Below are 23,289 nucleotides of genomic sequence, written 5' to 3'. Positions count from 1 at the left end.
TACAAGGTTGAAGGGCCTTGGTGGTTTTCTGTTCAGATTTTAAGTTACAGGGTGTATAAGACTGAAGGAAATGAGCTGAAACTCTGAAGACACCCACTGTGGTTTCTGCACTTCCTGTTCATGCTGCAGAAAGCATGTCAAAACTGAGAATGCACACACAGGCCAAACGCTTGAGTTTTAGTCAAACTATTACAGTGCTTTACATGCCAGGCTTTGAAATGTTTCTTCAGTGAATTATGAATAATTATTGATTGATTGTCCAAAAAATGGTGTGAAGTGAACATCAGATTTCCTTTTTGTTTTTTTCCAAATTGTGCCTCTGCTTTGACTTCTGAATCAGCTGGGACATGAAATGCCTCCACTGAGTCCTGGTTCTAAACATCTTTAAATGTTCTGCTGAATAAGGTTTGTGTTTAAGGAAACACAATGGATATGAACCAAGACAACTATTGCTTTAACATGTAATGAAAAAAAGACCCTTTAAAAATCTTGTACGTGCAGAGTTTAGAAAATATTACATGGTACTTATAGAATTTATACTGTAGCTGTAGAATTGCACACAATTTAATTACATCTTTATAATTAAATTAAAACTGCTATAACTGTTTAGTGTACTTGGACACCAGAGGGCGCTGTTGTCACTTCACAGCCTTTGGGTTGGGCCACGGTAACCATGGCGATCTGGCACCAACTGAAGATATCAAAATACGATATTAGATATTCCACGCCCTTAAATTATATATGTCAAGTTTATTTATATAGTGCTTCTAACAACAGACATTGTCACAAAGCAGCTTTACAGAAAATTAAAGGCTTTAAAGATGAGCTAATTTTATCCCTAATTTATCTCTGACGATCAATCCTGTGGTGACGGTGGTGAGGAAAAACTCTCTCAGATGACAAAGAAGAAACCTTGAAAGGAATCAGACTCTAAAGGGAACCCATCCTCATCTGGGTGATAACAGATATCACCTAATGAGTAAGAAGAATATAACAATCCCCCCCCCCCCCATATTTGGAGTATTTAATTAAACTGTGGTGTTATAAAACCGTCTCCAGTTTTGTTTTTTGTATTTGAACTTTCACACAAGTTTACATCGACTTGCTCATACAGTATTTAGTTTAGCTTCCTAGCCTTAATGACGCAAGAAATAATCATGGTGACTTCGATTTTGGTTGAATTATCATGGTTTTAATTGAGTGTTTGTCTCTCATCTCATTATCTGTAGCTGCTTTATCCTGTTCTACAGCAGTGTTTGAAATACCCGTCTGCAGTCTGCATTTTGCAGAATGATTTTCAAGATTGCAGAAGAAAAATTAAACAATCTGCAATTTTGCAGAATGAAAAAGTCAGGCTCGGGATTCAATGGTTCTCAATTTAGCAAACTAGTGGCGCTGTAAATAAACTGAAACCTGTGCCGCGTGAACCTGATGGTGTTTTCCAGGTCAAAGTTGAGCAATATTTACGTAATACCAAAGAAAGGCAACAACAACCAAATAAGGGCAGTTGCCATTTTCTGATGTAAGATTTCGTCAAGGGCGGCACGGTGGTGTAGTGGTTAGCGCTGTCGCCTCACAGCAAGAAGGTCCGGGTTCGAGCCCCGTGGCCGGCGAGGGCCTTTCTGTGCGGAGTTTGCATGTTCTCCCCGTGTCCGCGTGGGTTTCCTCCGGGTGCTCCGGTTTCCCCCACAGTCCAAAGACATGCAGGTTAGGTTAACTGGTGACTCTAAATTGAGCGTAGGTGTGAATGTGAGTGTGAATGGTTGTCTGTGTCTATGTGTCAGCCCTGTGATGACCTGGCGACTTGTCCAGGGTGAACCCCGCCTTTCGCCCGTAGTCAGCTGGGATAGGATCCAGCTCGCCTGCGACCCTGTAGAACAGGATAAAGCGGCTAGAGATAATGAGATGAGATTTCGTCAATTTTAATACCCGCCGGGAGGACCCGACAGCTACCTCGGCAGTGTTCTATCTATTGTTCCTTTACTTAATCTTGACAAAATGTAACATGACGTGTAACATGAAAATGAATGTTTTGTTTCTTGAAGAACAGTTGTGTTCTATTTTTTATTGTGGTGATGCCTTTATTAGTATGTTGTGTGGAAGGATAATGTGTGGGTGTGATAACTAGTACATTTATGAATTAGTTGGTATACCGTACTTCAAGTTGTAGTAGCCCGTAGTGTCAGGGCGAGGGGGATGAAAGACCTGTGGAGGGATCATGGAATGATAACTTTGCTGCAGAGAAGGATCTGTGAAGACTGAAATTAAAAACAGAGTGAGAGAATAACGAATTACAGTAATGCTATGAGTTGTAAAGCTAGATATGATGTAAATAGAGGCATTATTAGGTTGAGAGGGGTGTAGTATGGAGGCTTGTGTATTTGCAGAAAATATTTCCAAATTGCAGAACAAAATTTTGACATTCTGCAATATTGCAGAACACTGGAACAAAGTATTTCGACCACTGTACAGGGTCGCAGGCGAGCTGGATCCTATCCCAGCTGACTACGGGTGAAAGGCGGGGTTCACCCTGGACAAGTCGCCAGGTCATCACAGGGCTGACACATAGACACAGACAACCATTCACACTCACATTCACACCTACGGTCAATTTAGAGTCACCAGTTAACCTAACCTGCATGTCTTTGGACTGTGGGGGAAACCGGAGCACCCGGAGGAAACCCACGCGGACACGGGGAGAACATGCAAACTCCACACAGAAAGGCCCTCGCCGGCCCCGGGGCTCGAACCCAGGACCTTCTTGCTGTGAGGCGACAGCGCTAACCACTACACCACCGTGTGTATTTTAATATTCTTAAAGTGTAAGCTACACATCGCTATTTTTTCTGAGATTTATATTCAGTCTTTTCAAACATGTTTAAAACAATCATTTGTAAAAAAAAAAAATTATTATTTTTATTATCAATCAATAAAAATAACTATAAATATTTTGGTGACGGGATTTTATTTGTCTGACCCGGAAGTAGTACTTATTTACATCCGGAAGAGGCGCCGCTGTCCTCCAGCAGACAGGCAGCTGCAGTGAAATGGCGTCCCAGCTGAGCCGGGTCTGGGCCGGTTTGTGCCGGACTCGGGTAAATTCGGCTCATTTGCGGCGCGCGGTGTCTCAGAGCCGGACTTCCGGAGCCGCCGGAACCGCGAGCGTGACGGATTTACAGCCGGCGGCGCACGCGGACGACAGCCACGGACACGCAGAGGTCAACCCGTTCGACAAGGTGCGACACCGGCAGCGCGCGCTGCGGCCAGTGAGAGAGAGGAAACGGTGCCAATCCGGCCTGCGTGACGTCATCACGTGTCTGGTTTATTTATTATAAGTAAAGCTGTGGTGCAGAGTTGCACTACAGAGAATTAATCAACACCTCCTCAGGGACACACAGGTCAGGGGGCCAATACTTTTGCACCCAGCGTTTCAGGAGTCATTAGAGGTCTGGCTTTATATTCAAGAACTTCCAGCTCTAGGTTTTAGAATAATCACAACACCACTTTTTTGGTTTAGTTTAAAGTTATTTAGTATTAGACTTTGTTTATTATTATTAGGGCGGCACGGTGGTGTAGTGGTTAGCGCTGTCGCCTCACAGCAAGAAGGTTCCGGGTTCGAGCCCCGTGGCCGGCGAGGGCCTTTCTGTGTGGAGTTTGCATGTTCTCCCCGTGTCCGCGTGGGTTTCCTCCGGGTGCTCCGGTTTCCCCCACAGTCCAAAGACAGGCAGTTAGGTTAACGTGAGGTGGCCTTGAGCGAGGTGTCGAACCCCTGACTGCTCCCCGGGCGCTCTGGTGTGGCTGCCCACTGCTCTGGGTGCGCGCACGTGTGTTCACTGCTTCAGATGGGTTAAATGCAGAAGATGAATTTCTAGTGCTACGACTAATCTTTCGACTAATTTCCAAGTTGCATAAGTTATGGCTTTTATCTATGTTGTGTGCTTATTCAATAAACCCTCTGTCTCGAGTCTGGTGCCGTCTCGAAAGTGTTACACCATTTAAAATTACTATAAATGCGCGTGCATACTAGCATTGTTCAACTAAAACATTACCAAAGAGTCGAGGGGGCCTGCTTAACATCCAAAGACAGTCGGTCATCGTACTTCACAAGATTTATAAAAAGCACACGCTAGCTAGGCATGTAAACAGTAATCATAGTGTTGGGCTACTCACATTGTCTTTTCCTTTTCTGAAGCATCCTCAACAGCTCCTGTGTGTTTCCTTTTAAGGTGCTCGTGCATCGTGGATGCGCTCCCGTGATAAGCCAACAAAGTCTTAGTGTACAAACCACCCTATCACCAGCTGCCCTAAAGTCTTCCCATACTTTCGATGCTTTTGGTCTTTTCGTAACGTTAGAAGTCGCCGTCCTTGATTCATCAGAGTCACTTGCCGCTGCCATTTTCATGTCAAGGCATGCTCAAAACCAAAGGAAGATCATAATGGGAGAGGGAAAGAGAGCCAATTTGACCGGTGGGGTGCGCACATCAAAACTAGTGGTGTGGAGCGGAATTACCTGAACACGGATGAGCCGTTTGAGACTGAAGACCAAAAATAAATAGGCCGACAAAAAAAAAAGTCATCGACTAAAAAAATTCCAGTCGACCATTTTTTATGGCCGACTAATCGCGGCAGCACTATGAATTTCACTGTGCTTGAACTGTGCATGTGACAAATAATAAAGGTTTCTTCTTCTTACTCCACGGTGGACTCGGATTGGTCAGAAGAGAAGGTGTTGATTGATTCTCTATAACAGCAGCTCTGACTGTAGTGCAACTCTGCATCACAGGTTTATTTATAATAAATACGCTCACTCTAATAGGCTATTGTTTCTATAGCAACTGCTCGTTCACAGGGGTGTGTCCATGTAAGCTTTGTGGAAGGAGTCTCCAGTATCAGTGCTGTGTAACAGTCAGAGGTCAAGCTGGAACTTTGTTTCCTTACATCTTCAGGACAGAGGAGAGAGTTTGTTTGTTTGTTTGTTTGTTTGTTTTAGTCTTATTAACAAGAGCCTGGTGTTTTAACGTAAGTGAGACCAGGAACCGATTTAACTTCCATGTAACTATAAATGGATAAAAAGTTTGACACGTCGTTCTGTAATAAAGCTCATCGTAATGGCTGGTAAGTTTCTGTGGTGTCAGAAGAATAAAACACTCCGGGATGTGCTGTTATTGGAAAATAATCAGCTTCAGGGTGGGAAGAGTAACTCCGCCTCATCACGCCACGCCTTCACTACTTAGTTTCCTGTTACAGAATGACATGCGGTGGTTTATTACTAACTTCCTGAACATTTGCGCTTCAGATTAAACCAGTTCAATTTCAGTGACCTGTTAATAACTAACTAAAATAATAAAGATTTAATATTAAGTAATTAATCAGTTGTGACCTAAAATCTGTGATTTTTCTAGAACTGTCCACACAAATCGATGAAAAACATTTTTCTCCCAAAAAATTTGAAATCTCACGTACTAAATGTCATACTGGTATTAATTCTGTTTGATCTCGTCCGGTTTGTCATCACAGCTGTCTGGGGTAAACACCCGCCTTCATCGGGGCAGCTTCTGATTGGCTGCTGGAGGAGAGTTTTAATTGGTTGAGTGTAGAGCTCGATGTAAAAATCTGGAGAGCTCATAGGCTCGTCAGAGTGAAGCCATCTGGCCACCATCTTACCACTCACATCGCGTAGCGGAATGGTTATTTATCTTTCTACGGGAAGCTACGCAAAACTGGACGAGTTATTGATGTAGCTGGTGAGAAAAATTACAAGAAAAATGGCTGCATGTGCAGCAGTGACCTGTACAAACTGTCACGTCAGAGGTTATGGATGGGATGGACATTTCACCTGTGAGTATTGATGGTGTGTGATCGTTTCTACACGTGTGTGTGCACAGTGCCGTTTGCGTGGACCCCCTGTAGCATTTTAGGATGGTTTGCAAGAGCGAAAGGGAAAAAAAACCCCCAGAAAATCCATCTTGTCGTTTTGCCTGTTTTTGTTGAAAATCTGACTGTGATGTCTGTGATAAACACTGTGACTCTTGTCAGATTTTCGATGGAAATGTTCCAGACTAGATCAGAATCAAGACGTGTTTGATGTTGAATGAGGGTGCTCAAGCTCAACGGCTCAAATTCAAAAATAAAAATGAACGGAGTAAATTAGCCTCAGGAGCCTTAATGAAAGACGGACCAGAGCCTGAGGCAGAAATGGCAGTGAGGGATGCAAATAAAGAGAGATGTTAATGTTCTCGCTTGGTCAGGAGTTTTCATTTACCTCAGGCTAAGCACAATTGACTATGTAGATCATCTACACGTCACACCTGCTTCGACAAATTGACAAAGTGGGTGTGATTCTTTTTCAACTTCGTGATTTTAGTTTAAATCGAGTGAGAGTATATTGAATACTCTTAAATCAGGGTTTGTCAGATTTCCTGGACGGCGTCCGATAAACGATCTCCTGTACAAAGTGAACGGGAGACATTTATTATATTTATATTTCACTGACAGTTGATTGGGAAATGGGACATAAATTGGGAAATTTTATATGTAAAATAGCTGTAAAAATATGTAAGGAATGGGGGTGAACTTGAGAAAATAAGGTAATGGCAGGGAATAGAGAGTCAGCAGATGCTTTTCTTGAGGCTGTTTAACACACACAAGATTTTATACAGAGCTCAGTGACACAATTTACACTCGCGCTGTTTAATAATCCGTCCGAGAGCTCAATCTGAACAGAAAACGTTCCTATAAACACCTCAGTCACGATACAGGAAACTGAGGCTGAATGAAATGAAATGAAATGACTGATCTGTTTACACGAGGTGGAGTAATATCCTTTTAATAATCTGTTAAAATAGAAGAGTCTCATCTCATTATCTGTAGCCGCTTTATCCTGTTCTACAGGGTCGCAGGCGAGCTGGATCCTATCCCAGCTGACTACGGGCGAAAGGCGGGGTACACCCTGGACAAGTCGCCAGGTCATCACAGGGCTGACACATAGACACAGACAACCATTCACACTCACATTCACACCTACGCTCAATTTAGAGTCACCAGTTAACCTAACCTGCATGTCTTTGGACTGTGGGGGAAACCGGAGCACCCGGAGGAAACCCACGGGGAGAACATGCAAACTCCACACAGAAAGGCCCTCGCCGGCCACGGGGCTCGAACCCAGGACCTTCTTGCTGTGAGGTGACAGCGCTAACCACTACACCACCGTGCCACCCCTAAAATAGAAGAGTAAATAACCATTTAAACCATTGTGTCCAATTAACTATCGGACTCTGTGTGAGAGTGACAGTGTGCTCCTGGTGCGCTAATACAGTGGGTTAAAGCCCTATTTGGGTGGGATTAGATATACATGGAGTCCTTTCCTATTTTACAGAAGCTCCTCTGTGATTTATTTAACTCTGGAATAATTACTATAAAAATGGTGATTTTCAACAAATATTCACCTCGTCACATCGGACAGAGAGATGCGGATTTGACCAGATGTTTGGTCGTCACGGACAGTGGGACTCCCGTTAATGTCGAACGCTGTAGAAGATGAATAAAGGCGGAGTCCTGATGGATGACGTGGAAAGCATTCGGTGAAGCCGTTTGATAAAGTGCGAGCGGCTGATGGTTTCTCCGACATTTTACAGAATTTACTAGAAGTGTTGATTTCAGCACTCGTTTCCTCTTTAGGACCGGGGATGAGATTTGGTTTATCCTTCGCATCATTGATCAGCTCCTTTTTATATTAGCGAGATTAAAATGAACATCTGAGGTGTGTTTAAATTCAGCAAAACGACTTCACAGCTGAAAGAAGAGAAGAGGTGTTTCTCAGAGGCAGAGCTGAAAGCAGTACGAGAATAAACCAGTTCTATCTTCAGTTCAGACCTTTGCTTTTCACTCGGATGTCTTCAGGAACATGTCGGATGACGATGTGCGGCACACGCTGGGGGGGTGTTTACGGCTCGGTGAAGATTCTGACACGTCAGACCAGTTGCTTTTTTTTTTTTTTCTTTGCTCTAAATTGTTCCACAGTTTTAAAACATACTGATGATGAGCTTTTCCACTAATATCACTTCTCCTTTCTGCCCAGCCCCGCCCTCCTTTGACAGCTCAGCCTCGCTCCATGCATTATGCACATAACTGTGGAATTGTGTTTGGATGAATAAACCAAATGAATAATTGATGTGTTGATGGTGTGTGTATATGAATATTGGAGTGTAAAGAAACATTTCCATGGAGACACACGGGTGTAGGAATTTGGTCTTCTTTCCAAATAATACTTCCTTTCTGTACTGGGTAATATAATTGGGATGGAGGGATAATGTCGGTCCATCTCTTCCTGTCCTCTGTATCTTCTGCCCCACCAACCGTCCTCATGTCCTCCTTCACCACATCCACAAATCTCGTCTTTTCCTCATCTCTTCCTCTTTTCCTTCGACCTGCCAACTCCATCTCCAGCATTCTTCTCCCAATATACCCTGGATCTCTCCTCTGTACGTGTCCAAACCATCTCAATCTCATCTCTCACTCGTCTCCAAGCCGTCCTACATGTCGTGTCCCTCTCATATACTCCTCCATTTCTTAACCACAGACATCAGGAAAACTTCACACTCGTCTCTTGGCACTGATGGTCAGTCAACACTTCACCTCCTTATACACTACTCTGACTGTATCGGTCACGTGGTTCTCTTTAAAGTGATACTCGCTTCGATACAGGCGTCATGCACCAGGGCGTCAGTATTTAATGGATAGTCACTAACACTCTGAGGGACATTCTTGTTCTCGTTAGAGTGTCACCGCTGTACAGAGAATAAACCAGTTTCATTGAATGATGCAATTAGATGGGGTGCCAATATTTTTGTGTGTTTGTGTGTGCACTCTTTTGACAGAACCCAGACTACCATGGCTTCTCGGACGACCCGTTTGTAGACGAGTGGAACATGAGGTTGTCTTTTTTCTTCAGCATTTCCATGGCCATTGTTATCGGGGGAACGTTCATCCACTATTTACCGGATCACGGGTACGTAAGCAGGAGCCTCCATGACGGAGCTGAATGTAATCTTCAGCTACAAATCATGAGCTCTGGGTGAAATGAATGTTGGTCCTGAATGATGGACATTTTATGAGCCTTTTGTGTGTTTTTTTTTTTTTCTAATGAAGATCTAGGCCTATGGGGAATTTTGACAGAAAATCGTAGTCCTGATCAGAAATGGAGGAAAAAGTGGTGGGCTCAGATTTTTGCACATGATTGCTCATTCCTGCGTCCTGTTTTTCCTCTTTCGCATGTCGTTTCTCCGCAGTATGAGGCAGTGGGCTCGACGGGAGGCCGAGCGGCTCATTGTACTCCGAGAGGCTCAGGGTCTGCCTCTGATCGATGAGAACTACTACGACCCGAGCAAGATCGTCCTCCCTTCGTCTTCAGACGAGTAAAAAATGACTGATTTGGATGTTTTCCTGTTCATTTGTGTTCAACTGTACATTTAATTCTAGTAAACTCACAATAAAACTTTATTACTCAGTGTCATGTGATTCAGTTTTATCTTTAAATTTCAGCCTTGTGTATCACATCGTACAAATCATTGCGACTAAACTATTGAGAACAGACTGTGTACCCATTTTAAAATATCACTAAAAGGATTTTATTCCATTAAATTAAAATCTTGGTCTAGTTTTTTATAACAAGTTTTAATGTCGCAGCTATGTGACTTTTTTTTTTTCCTGATTTGCATGGTTAAAATGATTTTAATTTTTAAGTTAATAAATTAATTCGTGTTTTGTATTTTATCCTGCCTTTAATTTTGTTTCACCTGGTTAAAATTATTCCTTAAATTCATTTAAAATTGATTTGTTAAAGAATAATTTTAATTTCAGTCAGTAGTTGAGAGAGAGCTCCAGCTCCAACAGCAGATGAGCAAAAGGTTTTGTTTTTGGCTTTGTTTGTTTTAATGAAAAATATTTTACTGAATTTTTATCGTTTCTTATATCAAATAGTCCAAAAAATCCTTAGTTTGTTCCTTCGTTGATTTTTAAAACCAACTAATTAATGAATAAATGTTGTGTACTTTTTCCTGTTTGTTTATTTGTTTTATTTATTTATTTATTTATTTATTACTCATAAAAGAAAAACCGTGATCGCACTTCCGGTATTCAGTTCTCTGTCGCGGTAGCTCTGCTCTGATTGGTCAGGAGGTACCGAACTGTACTGAGGGGGCGGGGCCTGTGGGTCGTGAACAGGAAAAGAAAGCGGGAGGACCTTCGAAAGCAGAACGGTAAAATTTATATTCTCTTTTGTTATAAACTTCTTGGCTTAATCTCCATAAAGACCGTGAATATAATATCGAGTTTACTACATCCGATAAACTACTGACACGTCGTACACTTTTAATTAAAGTGACGAATGCGGTAATTAGCAAGGAAGCTACTTTGGATATTTTATATCCTACCCGTATTTTCTGAAATCCCGCCTTCTGTCGTAGGATTGGCTAGTGGGTCATACTCATGAGTTAAACTGTCCAATGGGTGGGCAGCTATTGATCGTTTGCCCAGTCCTGGTGTAGAAGGCAGGATTTATTATTACAGGTGTGAAAAAAAAACAACGATGCTAATTCTGATGACGGAAACAAAGTAAAGAATCCGAGTCCGAGCGAAAGCACTTTAAATTTGAGCTAAAAACCAAAACTTTATAAGTGATCAAATTATGTAAGACTCTGTAACAAGCCCCTTCGTCCTGATATTTTAGGTCAGGTAAAAAGAGAACAATGTTGCTGTGTTGAAATGGCTTTAAAAAAATTAAAGTTCCACAGAACTCATTTGTAAACAAATTAAACTGATTTGTAGAATGTAACATAATTGTAATGTCTAAAGGTTTTAAAAGCAGGTTAGGAACACGTCTAGTCCTTTATCCGGAGAAAATACGTCAGAATTTATGAATATGCAAATTAGGAACGCCCCTTTGACGTCCCATGTAGCCTAATATTACCAATGTTAGCTAGTTGGATATTTATCTGCTAGTAAACTTACTCAGGTCTGTCACAGGATGTCATGAGAGGGACTTTTGTAGGCTGTCAACAATTTATATAGTCAAAGTATCTGTAATTTATTTAACAGAAGCCAAACCTGTACAACTATAACGCAGCCACAACAATTACAATTTTGTTCATCATTAATATTCGCCAAAATAGTTAGCTAGCTGAGCCTGAACGTTCTGTCACTAAAAGTTTCCAGATACCAAGTCGTCCTATTATTTCAGGACAGTTTAGTGTTGTTTAGTAGAACGAAATTCACACGGTATGATAAAAATATCATGGTCTTAACTTACCATTTTAAAACGCACAATCTAGCGGTTAAAATCAAAAGAAAAATTTGTTGTGTAATCTTTTTACGAAAATGCAGATACTACAAACAATTCTTGTTTCTTAGAAACTTTGTCTCTTACATAGTGAATATTATTACTGGACGATCTTTTGCTAAGTCGCTTTGCCTTGATGTTCAGATGGCTGCAATTCGCAAGAAGCTGGTGATAGTTGGTGATGGAGCATGTGGAAAGACCTGTCTACTCATCGTTTTTAGTAAGGACCAGTTTCCTGAGGTCTACGTCCCCACAGTGTTTGAGAATTACGTCGCAGATATCGAGGTAGACGGTAAACAGGTGAGTGTTTCACCCCAGACGGTCACACTTATGCGAACGAGTTTGATTGTGCTGCCTTTCACCTGCTGTTGTACCTAACTAATTAACAAACTGAGATATGAACCTGTTTGTGTGCGTAATTAACACTCTGTTGTGTGTGTGTGTGTTAGGTGGAGCTGGCACTGTGGGACACGGCAGGACAGGAAGACTACGACAGACTGAGGCCACTCTCCTACCCCGATACTGATGTCATCCTCATGTGCTTCTCTATTGACAGCCCTGACAGTCTGGGTGAGTCCATCAAACACAACAACACAACTGAACATACAGGGTATCTTGAATTTTACACATGGAACACACTCTGGGATTAGAATTTAATTAAGAAGTATATAATTTTAATGGTTAATTGTTGTCCTTGAGACTCCTGATTATTCCCAGTCTCTGGGGCTCTGACTCTTAGTTATTCCCTGGGTTTCTGACTCATTCCCAGTCAGTGGTGTTTTGACACTTGGTTATTCCCAGTTTCTGGGGGTCTGTCTCTTTGTTGTTGAGTTTCTGACTTTTGGTTACTCCTTTTCTTTAGGACTCTTGTGTTTTGTCCCAGTCTTTAGATCTTTCACACTCAGTTAGTCGTACTCCTTGGGGTTCTAACTTTTGGTTAGTCCCAGGGTCTGTGGTTTTGGCTTTTGGTTAATCCCAGTGTCTGTGGTTGGGACTCTTAAGGCCAGTTCGCACCAAAGACTTGCGACATAATGAAACCATTGTAGAATGTCACTTGCTTGTCACCACTTTCCAACTCCCTGCAAAGCGTAGTGTACGCTCCAAGTGTCTGCCAATGTAGTATCCGCTTCCAAGTCCATATCCAGGGTTCCTTTTTTGTTATACAGCTCTATCTCTGTTACCTGTTCATACCGGTAGTGGTTATTACTCTCAGTAAAGTGGTTACCGCTGTGTTTGCATCCATCTTGAAGTAGGCTAACAACAAATGGTGTATAACAAAGGGATTGTTATTGAAATGGTGGTGCTGTTGCAAGCAGTGGTGTGAACTCCCTGGTTTTAAAATGCTTTGTTGTAACAAGTTGCAAGAAGTTGCTGGTAAAAAGTAGTTGCAGCTCGTCTTGTTACTAGTCTTTGGTGTGAACTGGCCTTTTGTTCTTCCCAGTCTTTGGGGTAATGACTTAGTTATTCCCAGTGTCTGGAGTTTTGACTCTGTGGTTTCCCAGTCTCTGGGGTACTGACCCTTGGGGTACTGGGTTACTGACACTTTTGTTGTGTTCTGTTTTATACCACCATGGTTTGTTCTATTCTGTTCTATTTTGATGTGTTCCCTTCTTTTTTTTCTCTTGGGATGGATTCTGTTGTATTGTGGTGGCTGTCTATTCTGTGGATAAAATGTGTAGTGTTTTGTCGTGTTCTGTTATGCATCTTCATAACGCTTTCTATTCTGGCATATTTCCTTCTTTCTTTTAATCTGTTCTGCTGTATTGTGATGATTGTGTATTCTTTTCTACGAACTAAAAGGAATATGTGTAGCATTTTGTCATACTCTTTTCTACATCTTCAAAATGCTTTCTATTCGATCATATTTCCTTCTGTTTTCTCATAATATACTCTCTTATATTGTCCTAATGTCTATCCTATTTTTTTTGTCATTTTCTCTTCTGTTCTGTGAACATACTTTCTATTTCTCTATATTCTAATTTTTCATTCTATTCTGTTATCTCCCAAGTTATCTTAGTCTATCCTATTCTCTATTTCTATCCATTAAGCGTTATACTGTCATTCCTAGTCCTGGGTACGGCTTTTTAAATTGCAACCGGAGATGAGTCTCAGGCCCAGGAGGCCTTGAGTATTGGGGAAAGTGGAATTACCCCATAATCACCATTGCTCCCAGGTCTGCTCTGACCCGGAGTGGTAGCACCTGCCTGGGTTCCAGCTATGGGTTAAATAGTACATCACCAATAAGGCGCTGGCAGAAGGATGCTTTTTGGTGCAGAGTGGCAGATGAACCCAACAGGGGCAATGGCACATCACCAGATGGCATGCGTTAGAGCCACTCAAATGGCCAACGGATGGCATCACCCAGCAAGTCAGTTGTCGCGGCACAACTTCCATACCTGTCAGGTCTGTGGCACTTTTGTTCACCACTTGGCATCAGGTCTAGAGGTCCAGAGAGACAACATAATGGGGGCACAACATTGTTTGTCTTACCTTACTGTGCAAGGTGATTCATTAGGAGAGGAGCTCTGGTGCGGGCCTCACAGCCCATCTCCATTTCTGTGCATCCTAATGAAGCAGCCATCATTGCTAGCGATGGACAGCCGACAACGATTGATGCTTGTTTATTCGCAGCCTCTGGGGAAATGAGCCTTGTTTATTCCCAGTCTCTGGGGAAATGAGCCTTGTTTATTCCCAGTCTCTGGGGAAATGACCCTTGTTTATTTCCAGTCTCTGGGGAAATGACCCTTGTTTATTTCCAGTCTCTGGGGAAATGACCCTTGTTTATTCCTAGTCTCTGGGGTTCTGACTCTTTCCAGTCTCAGGGGTTCTGGTGCTTGGTTACTCCCAGTCTCTAGGGTTCTGAGGCCTGGTTATTCCCAATTTTTGTGGTTCTGACTCGTGGTTATTCCCAGTCTCTGGGGTTCTGATGCCTGGTTAATCCCAATTTTTGTGGTTCTGACTCTTGGTTATTCCCAATCTCTGGGGTTCTGGTGCTTGGTTATTCCCAATCTCTGGGGTTCTGGTGCTTGGTTATTCCCAATCTCCAGGGTTCTGATGCCTAGTTAATTCCAATTATTGCAGTTCTGACTCTTGGTTATTCCCAGTCTCTGGGGTTCTGGTGTTTGGTTATTTCTAATCTCTGGGGTTCTGATGCCTGGTTAATCCCAATTTTTGCGGTTCTGACTCTTGGTTATTCCCAGTCTCTGGGGTTCTGGTGCTTGGTTATTCCCAATCTCCGGGGTTCTGATGCCTAGTTAATTCCAATTATTGCAGTTCTGACTCTTGGTTATTCCCAGTCTCTGGGATTCTGGCGCTTGGTTATTTCTAATCTCTGGGGTTCTGATACCTGGTTAATCCCAATTTCTGCTGTTCTGACCCTTGGTTATTCCCAGTCTCTGGGGTACTGACCCTTGGTTAGTCCCAGTCTCTGGGGTTCTGATACCTGGTTAATCCCAATTTCTGCTGTTCTGACCCTTGGTTATTCCCAGTCTCTGGGGTACTGACCCTTGGTTAGTCCCAGTCTCTGGGGTTCTGATGCCTGGTTAATCCCAATTTTTGCTGTTCTGACCCTTGGTTATTCCCAGTCTCTGGGGTTCTGATGCCTGCTTATTCCCAATTTTTGCAGTTCTGACTCTTGGTTATTTTCAGTCTCTGGGGTTCTTACCCTTGTTTATTCCCAGTGTCTGGAGTTTTTGCTCTCAGTGATTTCCCGGTCTCTGGGGTGCTGACTCTTTGGTTTTCCCAGTCTCTGAGGTTCTAACTCTTGGTTAATCCCAGTCTCTGGGGTTCTGTTGCTTGGTTAGGGCTCACCTCTTGGCTTAATCCCAGTCCTTTGTATTTTGACTATCTGTTAGTCTTTACATGTTTTATTCCCAGTATTTGGGGTTTAACTTGTGGTTGGTACCAGCCTTTATAAGTCTGACTGATGGTTAGTCATGGCTCCCTGAGTTTGGGTTTCGGACTCTTGGTTAGATTCAATCTTTATAGTTAGGTCTTGTCTCGTCCAAGTCTAGGGTTCTGTGTAGTAGTCAGTCTTTACGAAGAGTTTACAGGCCTTTGACATTAGCCTGATCCCAGGGTCTCTGATTTTGCTTTTTCATTAGCCCGAATTGTGTTGGTGAGTCAGTTTTGGATTTTAGGTCTGTGACACTTGTTAGTCCCAGTGTTTGTCTCTAGTTCTTGGTTAAACCCAGTTGTTAGTCCCAGTCATTCAAGCTCTAAATGCTGGTTAGTTCTAGACCATTGGTTTCAGACTCCTGGTTAGAACCAAGCATCTGACTATTGGCTTAGTGTTTATTTATACTTATTTCATTTTGTCCTCACAGAAAACATTCCAGAGAAATGGACACCAGAGGTGAAGCACTTCTGTCCCAACGTTCCCATCATCCTGGTGGGAAACAAAAAGGACCTTCGGAACGATGAACACACACGGAGGGAGCTTGCCAAGATGAAACAGGTCATTATGGATCAGTGGTTCTTTGAGTCCATTATTTAGGATTAATATTATTATATTTAATTTTGCTATGCTAGTTTTATTCAACAATATTTTATTTTCTTTGTAAACAGGAGCCTGTTAAAGCAGAAGAGGGCAGAGACATGGCCAATCGCATCAACGCCTCCGGTTATCTGGAGTGTTCTGCCAAAACTAAAGACGGCGTGAGGGAAGTGTTTGAAATGGCTACCAGGGCGGCGCTGCAGGCCAAGAAACGTAGCAAGAAGAACGTTTGTGCTCTCCTATAAAGGAGGATGAGGGAATAACAAGGGAGTGGGGGAGGGAGGGACAGAAATACAGGCCATAGAAGTGAAGGAAGGGTGGAGAGAGAGAGAGAGAGAAACCTAGGGGTTAGATAAACACCTGGGGGAAAGTCATTTACTAAAGCAGGCCAAAGGACCCAAAGAGAGTGGGGTAACAATGTAAAAGGGATTGAGTCGTTTTCCCCCATGACATGCGCTGTTCCCATAGCAACGTTCTTGAATGTGAGCAGCCGTGTGCTTCCATCAGCTGTCCAGGTGCATGGAATCATGTGGTTTAATTAATTAAGGGAACTGGTCATTTTACACACACACACACACACACTCTCTCTCTAGTGGTGTTTAACATGATACAGTGCTGTAGTCTCACACACTCTGAAGGGCACTCAGTGATTTGGAGTGTAAGCGCTCCAGAGTAAAACGCATTTAGCAGTAACATTACTAACGCCTCACTTTTTATACGCTCAATTACGTACTGTAACATTTTAAAAGCTGTTTCAGGTCGATTAGAGCTCGGCACGGTAAACTGAGGACGACTCGGACCTGCAGCTCTCACTGTTCAGCTGTAATGACGGCGCGTCTCAGAGTTTTATATTATATATATTTTTTTCTGGTGATGTTAGGTTGTTTTTTTTTTTTTCTACTTCTTGTCTGTGCTGTGCTTTAACAGCTCTGTGACATTCTGCTGGCTTTTCTGCATCGCTTTCATTTAATCTAAAATCAAAAAGAAGTTTTACGGTTTTAAGAAAACTTAGTTAAAAGTTGTTGTTTAATGCCAGGCTATAAAACACAAATGATTTCTTGAGGGATTCTGCGTTTTCTTGTTGATATTGTTATAAAATTAAAAGCTTTTGATACAGCAATGATCTTTTGTATACAAAAGCAGATGGAAAATAAACTTTGTGTAACTCTGTCATGCTGTGTTCAAGTTTCATTCAGCCTTGGGTCAATGTTTTAGGAGGTTCATATCTCACAGTGGTGTGTTTTTGGTTGCATCTTCTATAATGATTGTAAATATAAAAAGTCAGTTGTCCATCTTCTATAATGATCTGTGCAGACCGACGACAAACTCCTGATAATACAGTTCTGAAAGAGAAAAGTGCAAAACGACATTAAAAACAAGAGTCTGGTTTGTTTCTCATGCACCCTGACTGTAGAGGTTAAACAAAGGGCTGCATGTTGAAGACAAAACGGATGCTAGCGTGCTGTAAAAGTGTGTAAACTGTCAAAAATGAAAGCATTAATACACTGCAAGTATTTAAGGAAGGTTTGGATAGTATGTTGCTGTTTAAAGCCCTATTTGGATAGGATTAGTTTCACATGGGGAGGTCTGAGAATTTAATTTCATGCTACACACACACAGGTTTAGAGAATGGGTTGATGAGGTGTAACCCACCTGAGTCAGGTTCTATGACGGAGTGTCTGATGAGGAAATCCAGCACCACCATGGCACAATTTGGCTTAAACTCCTCACTTGTGATCAGTTCCTTCACCTGCGTGCGCGCACACACACACCGTTACCAAAATGTTCCTCAAACGAATAATTTTGCCTTGTCCAGCTAATGTGCCTTGTTGTGTAATGAAGCAGAAGTTTTCAGCGCTGCTTGAAATATAAAAAGTCAGAAATAACTGTAATAACTTCTAAACAGCACAAAATAGGCTGCACTATTTGTTGTTGTGTGTGAATGTGTTTGTTTTTAATTTCTGTTGAAGCCGTGTCTAAGACAAATTTCTGTTTTTTTACTGAAGAACAGACAAAGTTTCTAATCTAAAAGTGTTGATTAATTTTCTATAATGGCAGCTCACACAGTCATTCTTATCCGCTATATTGTTTCTATAGTAACAGCTCATTCACAGGGACATGTATAGCAGACGCTCCACTTGAACGTACGTTTCTCGAAGGAGTCTCCAGTGTCAGCGCTATGTAACTAAGTTGTCTGACGTCTTCAGGACAGATGAGTTTACACTTCTTTGTGATTTCTCAGTCACATGACAAGCTGTGATTCAGGGGTGCACAAACTTTTGGCGATATAGTGTATTATCCACTAGATATTTTACCTTGTCGATGGGGTAGAAATAAAACTCTTGCACTTCTCCGTCTCCAATCTGAGGCTTGAAATCGTTTGGGAGCTCCAAATCAAAGACGAACTGGCACTCGGGGAACACGCCCTCATCGTCCTCGTACGTGTAGCTGAACAGGAAACAGGACAGATGTAATTAAAACACGTACATCTACAGAACCCTGAGGATCGAAGTTAGAGAACAGAGCTTTGTAGTTCTATTGCTTCGTTAAACCTCCAATCTAATCCATCACACCTGTTGTCATGGTTATAGTGATCATTAGGACACACCCACCCATCTGATGATGCAATGGCTCATTTTACTGAAGCACCAAGCACAAGCTTAGCACGCACTATTACAGAGGACCTCACTGACATCACTGTTTTGAAAATGATAACAGAAACTAGTCTGGCTAACCCGACTGCAAAGCTCTCCGAGCTATTGGTCTGGCCAAGATATTAAACCCAACCGTTTCCCAGAGCCCGTGGTTGACCCGCCTCCCTGAAATGCCTCAGTTTGCTACTGGTCGAAGCCAGAAAAGGCTGTGACGAAGCTTAAACCAATCACATCACTCTTTCCTCTGACATACAGTGGTGCTTGAAAGTTTGTGAACCCTTTAGAATTTTCTATATTTCTGCATAAATATGACCTAAAACATCATCAGATTTTCACACAAGTCCTAAAAGTAGATAAAGAGAACCCAGTTAAACAAATGAGACAAAAATATTATACTTGCTCATTTATTTATTGAGGACAATGATCCACTGTATGTGACGCGACAGGGCTAACTGGTAGATTAAACTCTTACCGAAGCCGGTCGGGAGCAAGGCGAAAACATCCTTCCTTTCAATAAATACCTCCAGGGCTGCTCTTTGCTCCGTTTTCAATGAGAACTTGCTCCATGTTCGTAATGTTTCTAGTGAATGAAGCGCTTCCGGCATAGATTCTGTAAACAATCTATGGCTTCCGGTCGCAGTTCTACTACGTCACTGCCTTGAACACGCCTCTACCCAGGGCCGTTGGAGATGCTCAAAGTTGATTGGTTCCCGATTTTTCGGGAGCTTGGAAGAGCTGGAGATAGCTTGCCTGGCCAGACTAAGCTCGCAACAGGCCCTCATGTTGCGTCATGCTTAGGATGGGCGGGCCCAGGCTAAACAGAAAGTGATGTCAGAGGATTAGGATGATGTACCTGATGGTTCCTACAGGTTGTGCTCTCTGTGCCAGTGATGGAGGGATGCATGCTTCCTCCTCACACTCTTTCACCAGCGTGTGTTTAACACTGCATCCGGCCGCAAGACCCCCTGCTGCCTACACACACACACACACACACACACACACACACAAGTGGTCATAGAAGTGTTGTATCTTGTTCTGAGATTGCTTAAACTTAAAGTAAAGTTTAAACTCACGCTAACATTACTCCAGTCTCACACTAATCTCAGGTTAACATTACTCTGGTTTCTCGCTAATCTCATGCTAAAATTACTCCAATTTCTTGCTAATCTCACGCTAACATGACTCCGGTTTCTCACTAATGTCACGCAAATCTCATGCTAACATTACTCCGGTCTCTCGCTAATCTCATTCTAACATGACTCACTCTGACTTCCTGATAACATCATGTTATCATCTTATTGAGATTAGATTAAATTAAGCATTCATTCGTGTGTGTGTATACCAGGTTGTCCAGTTTTCCAGGATAAGTCTGTTTAGTGTTGGATCTCCTGCCGAGCCACATGCTCAGCTTCCCCTCTCTGTCTCGACTGAATCCATTAACATGGACGCCATAACGCTTCACTCCAAACAGACCTGCACCATCACACACACACACACACACACACACACACACACACACACAACAGAGAGGAGCGAAAATTAAAAAACATTCTTGGATGTGATTTTCAACAACTGAGTTAACAGAAAACTTCCCCAATGTGAGCACATTAGTTTACTGTAGCTTCAAGTCTATTAAATAATCACAGTAACTTTATAAATTCTGTTGTGAAACATCTCGCAAGCTTGCATTCAGACTTTCAGTAACACGAATGTAGTAATGTCACACAGCTAGCGCATTAGTTTAGCGCTAAATAACATTCAGTCAGTGGAATTTTTTTAAATGATTGGTGTCGATTCGAACCAGTCAAGTCCAGCGATTCAGAAAAACCTGTTTTGTCAAATGAACATTTCATACCAAATACATGTGCTGCTGAATATTTAAGTAACATTTATCAAGCGCCCTCTACTGGTACATACTTTGATGACACTTTTATAATTTGGTTTTATTAACATGATACGAAAATTTTTGCTTTTATATTTAGGATTTATTCTCCAGTTTAAAATGATACCATCTAAAATGTACTATAAAATAAAACGATTAGCATTAGCATGATCACACAGCGCCTTTCAGTGAAGCGTTTGGTGTGTGTGACGTATGAACACGTACTTGTCGCTGCTCTCTCTATGTCCATCAGCGGAGTGTCACAGAACCTTGGCATCACCGCGTACTTCTACAGATTAAAAACAAAACATCAATCCTGCACTGGATCGTTTAGATCATGAAGAACTGTTTAAGTATAAAGAACATTTCACATTCCAGGAAAGTTTATACTCAAAGACTATAAAGAACATCTCAGATTATGAAGAACACTGTAGATTACACAGATCATCTCAGATTATGGAGGAAATCTCAGATTAGGAATAACAGTCTAGATTATAGAGGAGATCTTGGTATATTAAGAACCCCTCAGATTATGATGAACAGTTACATCGGTTACATTACGAAAAAGAACAGGAAATATCAGTTTATATTACAAAGAACAGTTCAGATTATGAACAAACTCTCAGATTACAGAGAGCACCTCAGAATATGGAGAACCTCTGCAACTACAGAGAACATCTCAGCTAACCTAAAGCATCTCATATTACATCTCAAGAACAGCTGAGATTAGGAAGAACAGCATGGATTACAAATCTGTTAGATTACAGAGAACATCTCAAATTATGAGGAGCAGCACATAGGAAGATCATCTGAAATTATAGAGAACAGTTCAGGTTATGAAGAACATTTTAGATTACAAATATTAAAATATCGCAGCTCAGAGATTAAGGTTCTGTAAAGCTAAGGTCTGACAGAGCAGGAGTCACTTCACGGTAGATGATTTTGAACCTTCTGGGGTTCAACGGGTACACGTTCCAGGCCCTTCCGTTGGAATGCGTGACAGCCAGGGAGCTACCTTGACAACCGTGAGGGTGTGGCTTCCATCCCCGGAAAGTTTGGTCATGTTGAAAATTGTGGGTCAAGTGCTGGATGAACTCATCCATCGCAACTGTGAGGGCATTTGTGAGGCTTACTTGGGCTACCGGGGGTTACTGTAGCATTCCACTGTAACCATCAAGTTCAAAATTTTCATGAAACAACATTCTGCAGAAGGTGGCACGGTGGTGTAGTGGTTAGCGCTGTCACCTCACAGCAAGAAGGTCCTGGGTTTGAGCCCCGGGGCTGGCGAGGGCCTTTCTGTGTGGAGTTTGCATGTTCTCCCCGTGTCCGCGTGGGTTTCCTCCGGGTGCTCCGGTTTCCCCCACAGTCCAAAGACATGCAGGTTAGGTTAACTGGTGACTCTAAATTGACCGTAGGTGTGAATGTGAGTGTGAATGGTTGTCTGTGTCTATGTGTCAGCCCTGTGATGACCTGGCGACTTGTCCAGGGTGAACCCCGCCTTTCGCCCGTAGTCAGCTGGGATAGGCTCCAGCTTACCTGCGACCCTGTAGAAGGATAAAGCGGCTAGAGATAATGAGATGAGATGAGATTTAGGCAACAGATCACCCCCAAAATCTGCCGGAATGGCCACGACAGCCCCAGCCACGGTTCTCAAGGATCAATCGGCTATGTGAGACCTTAGAATTACTGACCAAAACAAACATTCTCAGCTCTGACCTCATTTCTCCACCCCTTTAGACATGTAAACCCCGCCTCCTCTCTGAGCACCTGCAGCACGACCTCCACCGCCTGAGTCCTGCGCTCATACGAGTCTAGCGTGGGGCAGAGCTCTATAGCGCCCGCTACTGTACAGAAGACATCTGGGAAACGGTGCAGCACTGACGCTACATCCGGCCTGATCCAGCCCACATGCTGACCTGCAATCTCGAACCGCAGACATTTCTCTAAACTAGAGCCTGCAAAAACAAACAAACAAACAAACAAAACACGTGAATCACACTTATTCACATCTTAGGGCAATTTCGATCCATGAATCCACCTAGCATTATGTTTTTGGATAAATTTAAATGAATTTAGATAGAAACTGGAGCTTAGGATCAAACCCCGCCCCCCGGAAATGTAAGGCATTAATGCTAGTCTCTACATTTTGGCTAAATGTTCCTGAATAAACATTTTCAAAACAGCTCAACTTTTGTATCACATACAACTTTTATTCACGTTTCACATTTTAGACCAGAAAGTAGTTAATTTAACTGTTTCTACAATCCTGACACCATTTAGTGCTGTATATTGTTCTGTCACTTTCGGTTTGCTGATTTATTCTGCATCCCAAGGACCTTTTCAGAGGTGGCTTTATCAGCGCCTGATTTAAAACCAATCAAACCGGGCGAGTATTCACTCAATCTAAAGTCGTCCAAATAATATTTAAATTAATTAACTCTAACTGTTATTTCACTCTGAATTATATGAAAGTAACACGGGATAAAAGTAAATAAATACATAGACCGAATTCAATGATCACGGTTATCGAGGATATCAGTAGTTCAGGATATCAGTTTAAAAAAAAAGTGAGATTTTATATGTTGTGGTCGTCTAGTTTTGTGCTTTCCTGGTTATTTATTTATCTATTGTTACATTCCAACACGAAATACAGTCTCTGATAGAAACCGGAAGTCCAGGCAGATGCAAGATATACAGCGGTGCAGTGAAATGTTAAAACACCCCCGGCGGCTACAGACCTGGCAAATGAAAGCTGTTCATCCGGCGCAGAAGCTGCAGTATTTTTTCAGACCAAGACAACAACGTTGTGCTCATCTTCAGGCGCTGTGCTGATCTTTACACTGAAATAATGATCATAAGACACTTAACGAGTGATCGTTTTAGAGCCAGAAGTGAAAACTCCATTAACTTCCCATAGACGCCA

At 42.3% G+C, this 23,289-nt stretch overlaps 3 protein-coding genes across 5 annotated transcripts; 2 read left to right on the top strand and 1 right to left on the bottom strand.

Moving 5' to 3' along the window:
- Positions 1-2,990: 2,990 nt before the first annotated feature.
- ndufb11 (NADH:ubiquinone oxidoreductase subunit B11) lies at positions 2,991-9,506 on the top strand. Of its 2 annotated transcripts, none has more exons than XM_060932613.1 (3): positions 2,991-3,236; positions 8,877-9,007; positions 9,288-9,506. In XM_060932613.1, the coding sequence occupies exons 1-3, from the start codon at positions 3,048-3,050 to the stop codon at positions 9,415-9,417; spliced, it is 450 nt and encodes a 149-aa protein (XP_060788596.1). In that variant the 5' UTR covers positions 2,991-3,047; the 3' UTR covers positions 9,418-9,506. The 2 variants fall into 2 exon arrangements, with proteins under 2 accessions (XP_060788596.1, XP_060788597.1); XM_060932614.1 differs by lacking the exon at positions 2,991-3,236 and adding an exon at positions 3,732-5,838.
- A 648-nt stretch (positions 9,507-10,154) lies between these two features.
- On the top strand, positions 10,155-17,001 carry rhoaa (ras homolog gene family, member Aa). Its single transcript, XM_060932611.1, has 5 exons — positions 10,155-10,256; positions 11,480-11,635; positions 11,785-11,905; positions 15,661-15,791; positions 15,902-17,001. Exons 2-5 carry the CDS (start codon positions 11,480-11,482, stop codon positions 16,073-16,075), a joined length of 582 nt encoding a protein of 193 aa, XP_060788594.1. The 5' UTR covers positions 10,155-10,256; the 3' UTR covers positions 16,076-17,001.
- On the bottom strand, positions 16,711-23,289 carry tpk2 (thiamin pyrophosphokinase 2). 2 transcript variants are annotated; one of them, XM_060932609.1, is made up of 8 exons: positions 23,105-23,289; positions 22,083-22,321; positions 20,592-20,655; positions 19,827-19,957; positions 19,338-19,456; positions 18,146-18,278; positions 17,484-17,580; positions 16,711-17,173 (listed from the first exon to the last, which is right to left on the bottom strand). In XM_060932609.1, the coding sequence occupies exons 1-8, from the start codon at positions 23,178-23,180 to the stop codon at positions 17,127-17,129; spliced, it is 906 nt and encodes a 301-aa protein (XP_060788592.1). In that variant the 5' UTR covers positions 23,181-23,289; the 3' UTR covers positions 16,711-17,126. The 2 variants fall into 2 exon arrangements, with proteins under 2 accessions (XP_060788592.1, XP_060788593.1); XM_060932610.1 differs by having other exon boundaries at positions 22,134-22,321.

Source organism: Neoarius graeffei, chromosome 10 (assembly GCF_027579695.1).
Source record: "Neoarius graeffei isolate fNeoGra1 chromosome 10, fNeoGra1.pri, whole genome shotgun sequence".
Lineage (NCBI taxonomy): Eukaryota > Metazoa > Chordata > Actinopteri > Siluriformes > Ariidae > Neoarius > Neoarius graeffei.
This window is presented reverse-complemented; position numbering and strand designations above follow the sequence as displayed.

Bases quoted from the DNA above. Each gene is read 5' to 3' on its own strand.
- rhoaa (XM_060932611.1), top strand. From the start codon at position 11,480: ATGGCTGCAATTCGCAAGAAGCTGGTGATAGTTGGTGATGGAGCATGT. The intron at 11,906-15,660 runs GTGAGTCCATCA...TTGTCCTCACAG, and splicing joins TGACAGCCCTGACAGTCTGG to AAAACATTCCAGAGAAATGG. The intron at 15,792-15,901 runs GTCATTATGGAT...CTTTGTAAACAG, and splicing joins AGCTTGCCAAGATGAAACAG to GAGCCTGTTAAAGCAGAAGA.
- ndufb11 (XM_060932613.1), top strand. From the start codon at position 3,048: ATGGCGTCCCAGCTGAGCCGGGTCTGGGCCGGTTTGTGCCGGACTCGG. The intron at 3,237-8,876 runs GTGCGACACCGG...CTCTTTTGACAG, and splicing joins AGGTCAACCCGTTCGACAAG to AACCCAGACTACCATGGCTT. The intron at 9,008-9,287 runs GTACGTAAGCAG...GTTTCTCCGCAG, and splicing joins CACTATTTACCGGATCACGG to TATGAGGCAGTGGGCTCGAC.
- tpk2 (XM_060932609.1), bottom strand. From the start codon at position 23,180: ATGAGCACAACGTTGTTGTCTTGGTCTGAAAAAATACTGCAGCTTCTG. The intron at 20,656-22,082 runs GTCAGAGCTGAG...TTTAATCTGTAG, and splicing joins TAAAGGGGTGGAGAAATGAG to AAGTACGCGGTGATGCCAAG. The intron at 17,174-17,483 runs GTGGGTTACACC...TTTCTCTTTCAG, and splicing joins CGTCATAGAACCTGACTCAG to AACTGTATTATCAGGAGTTT.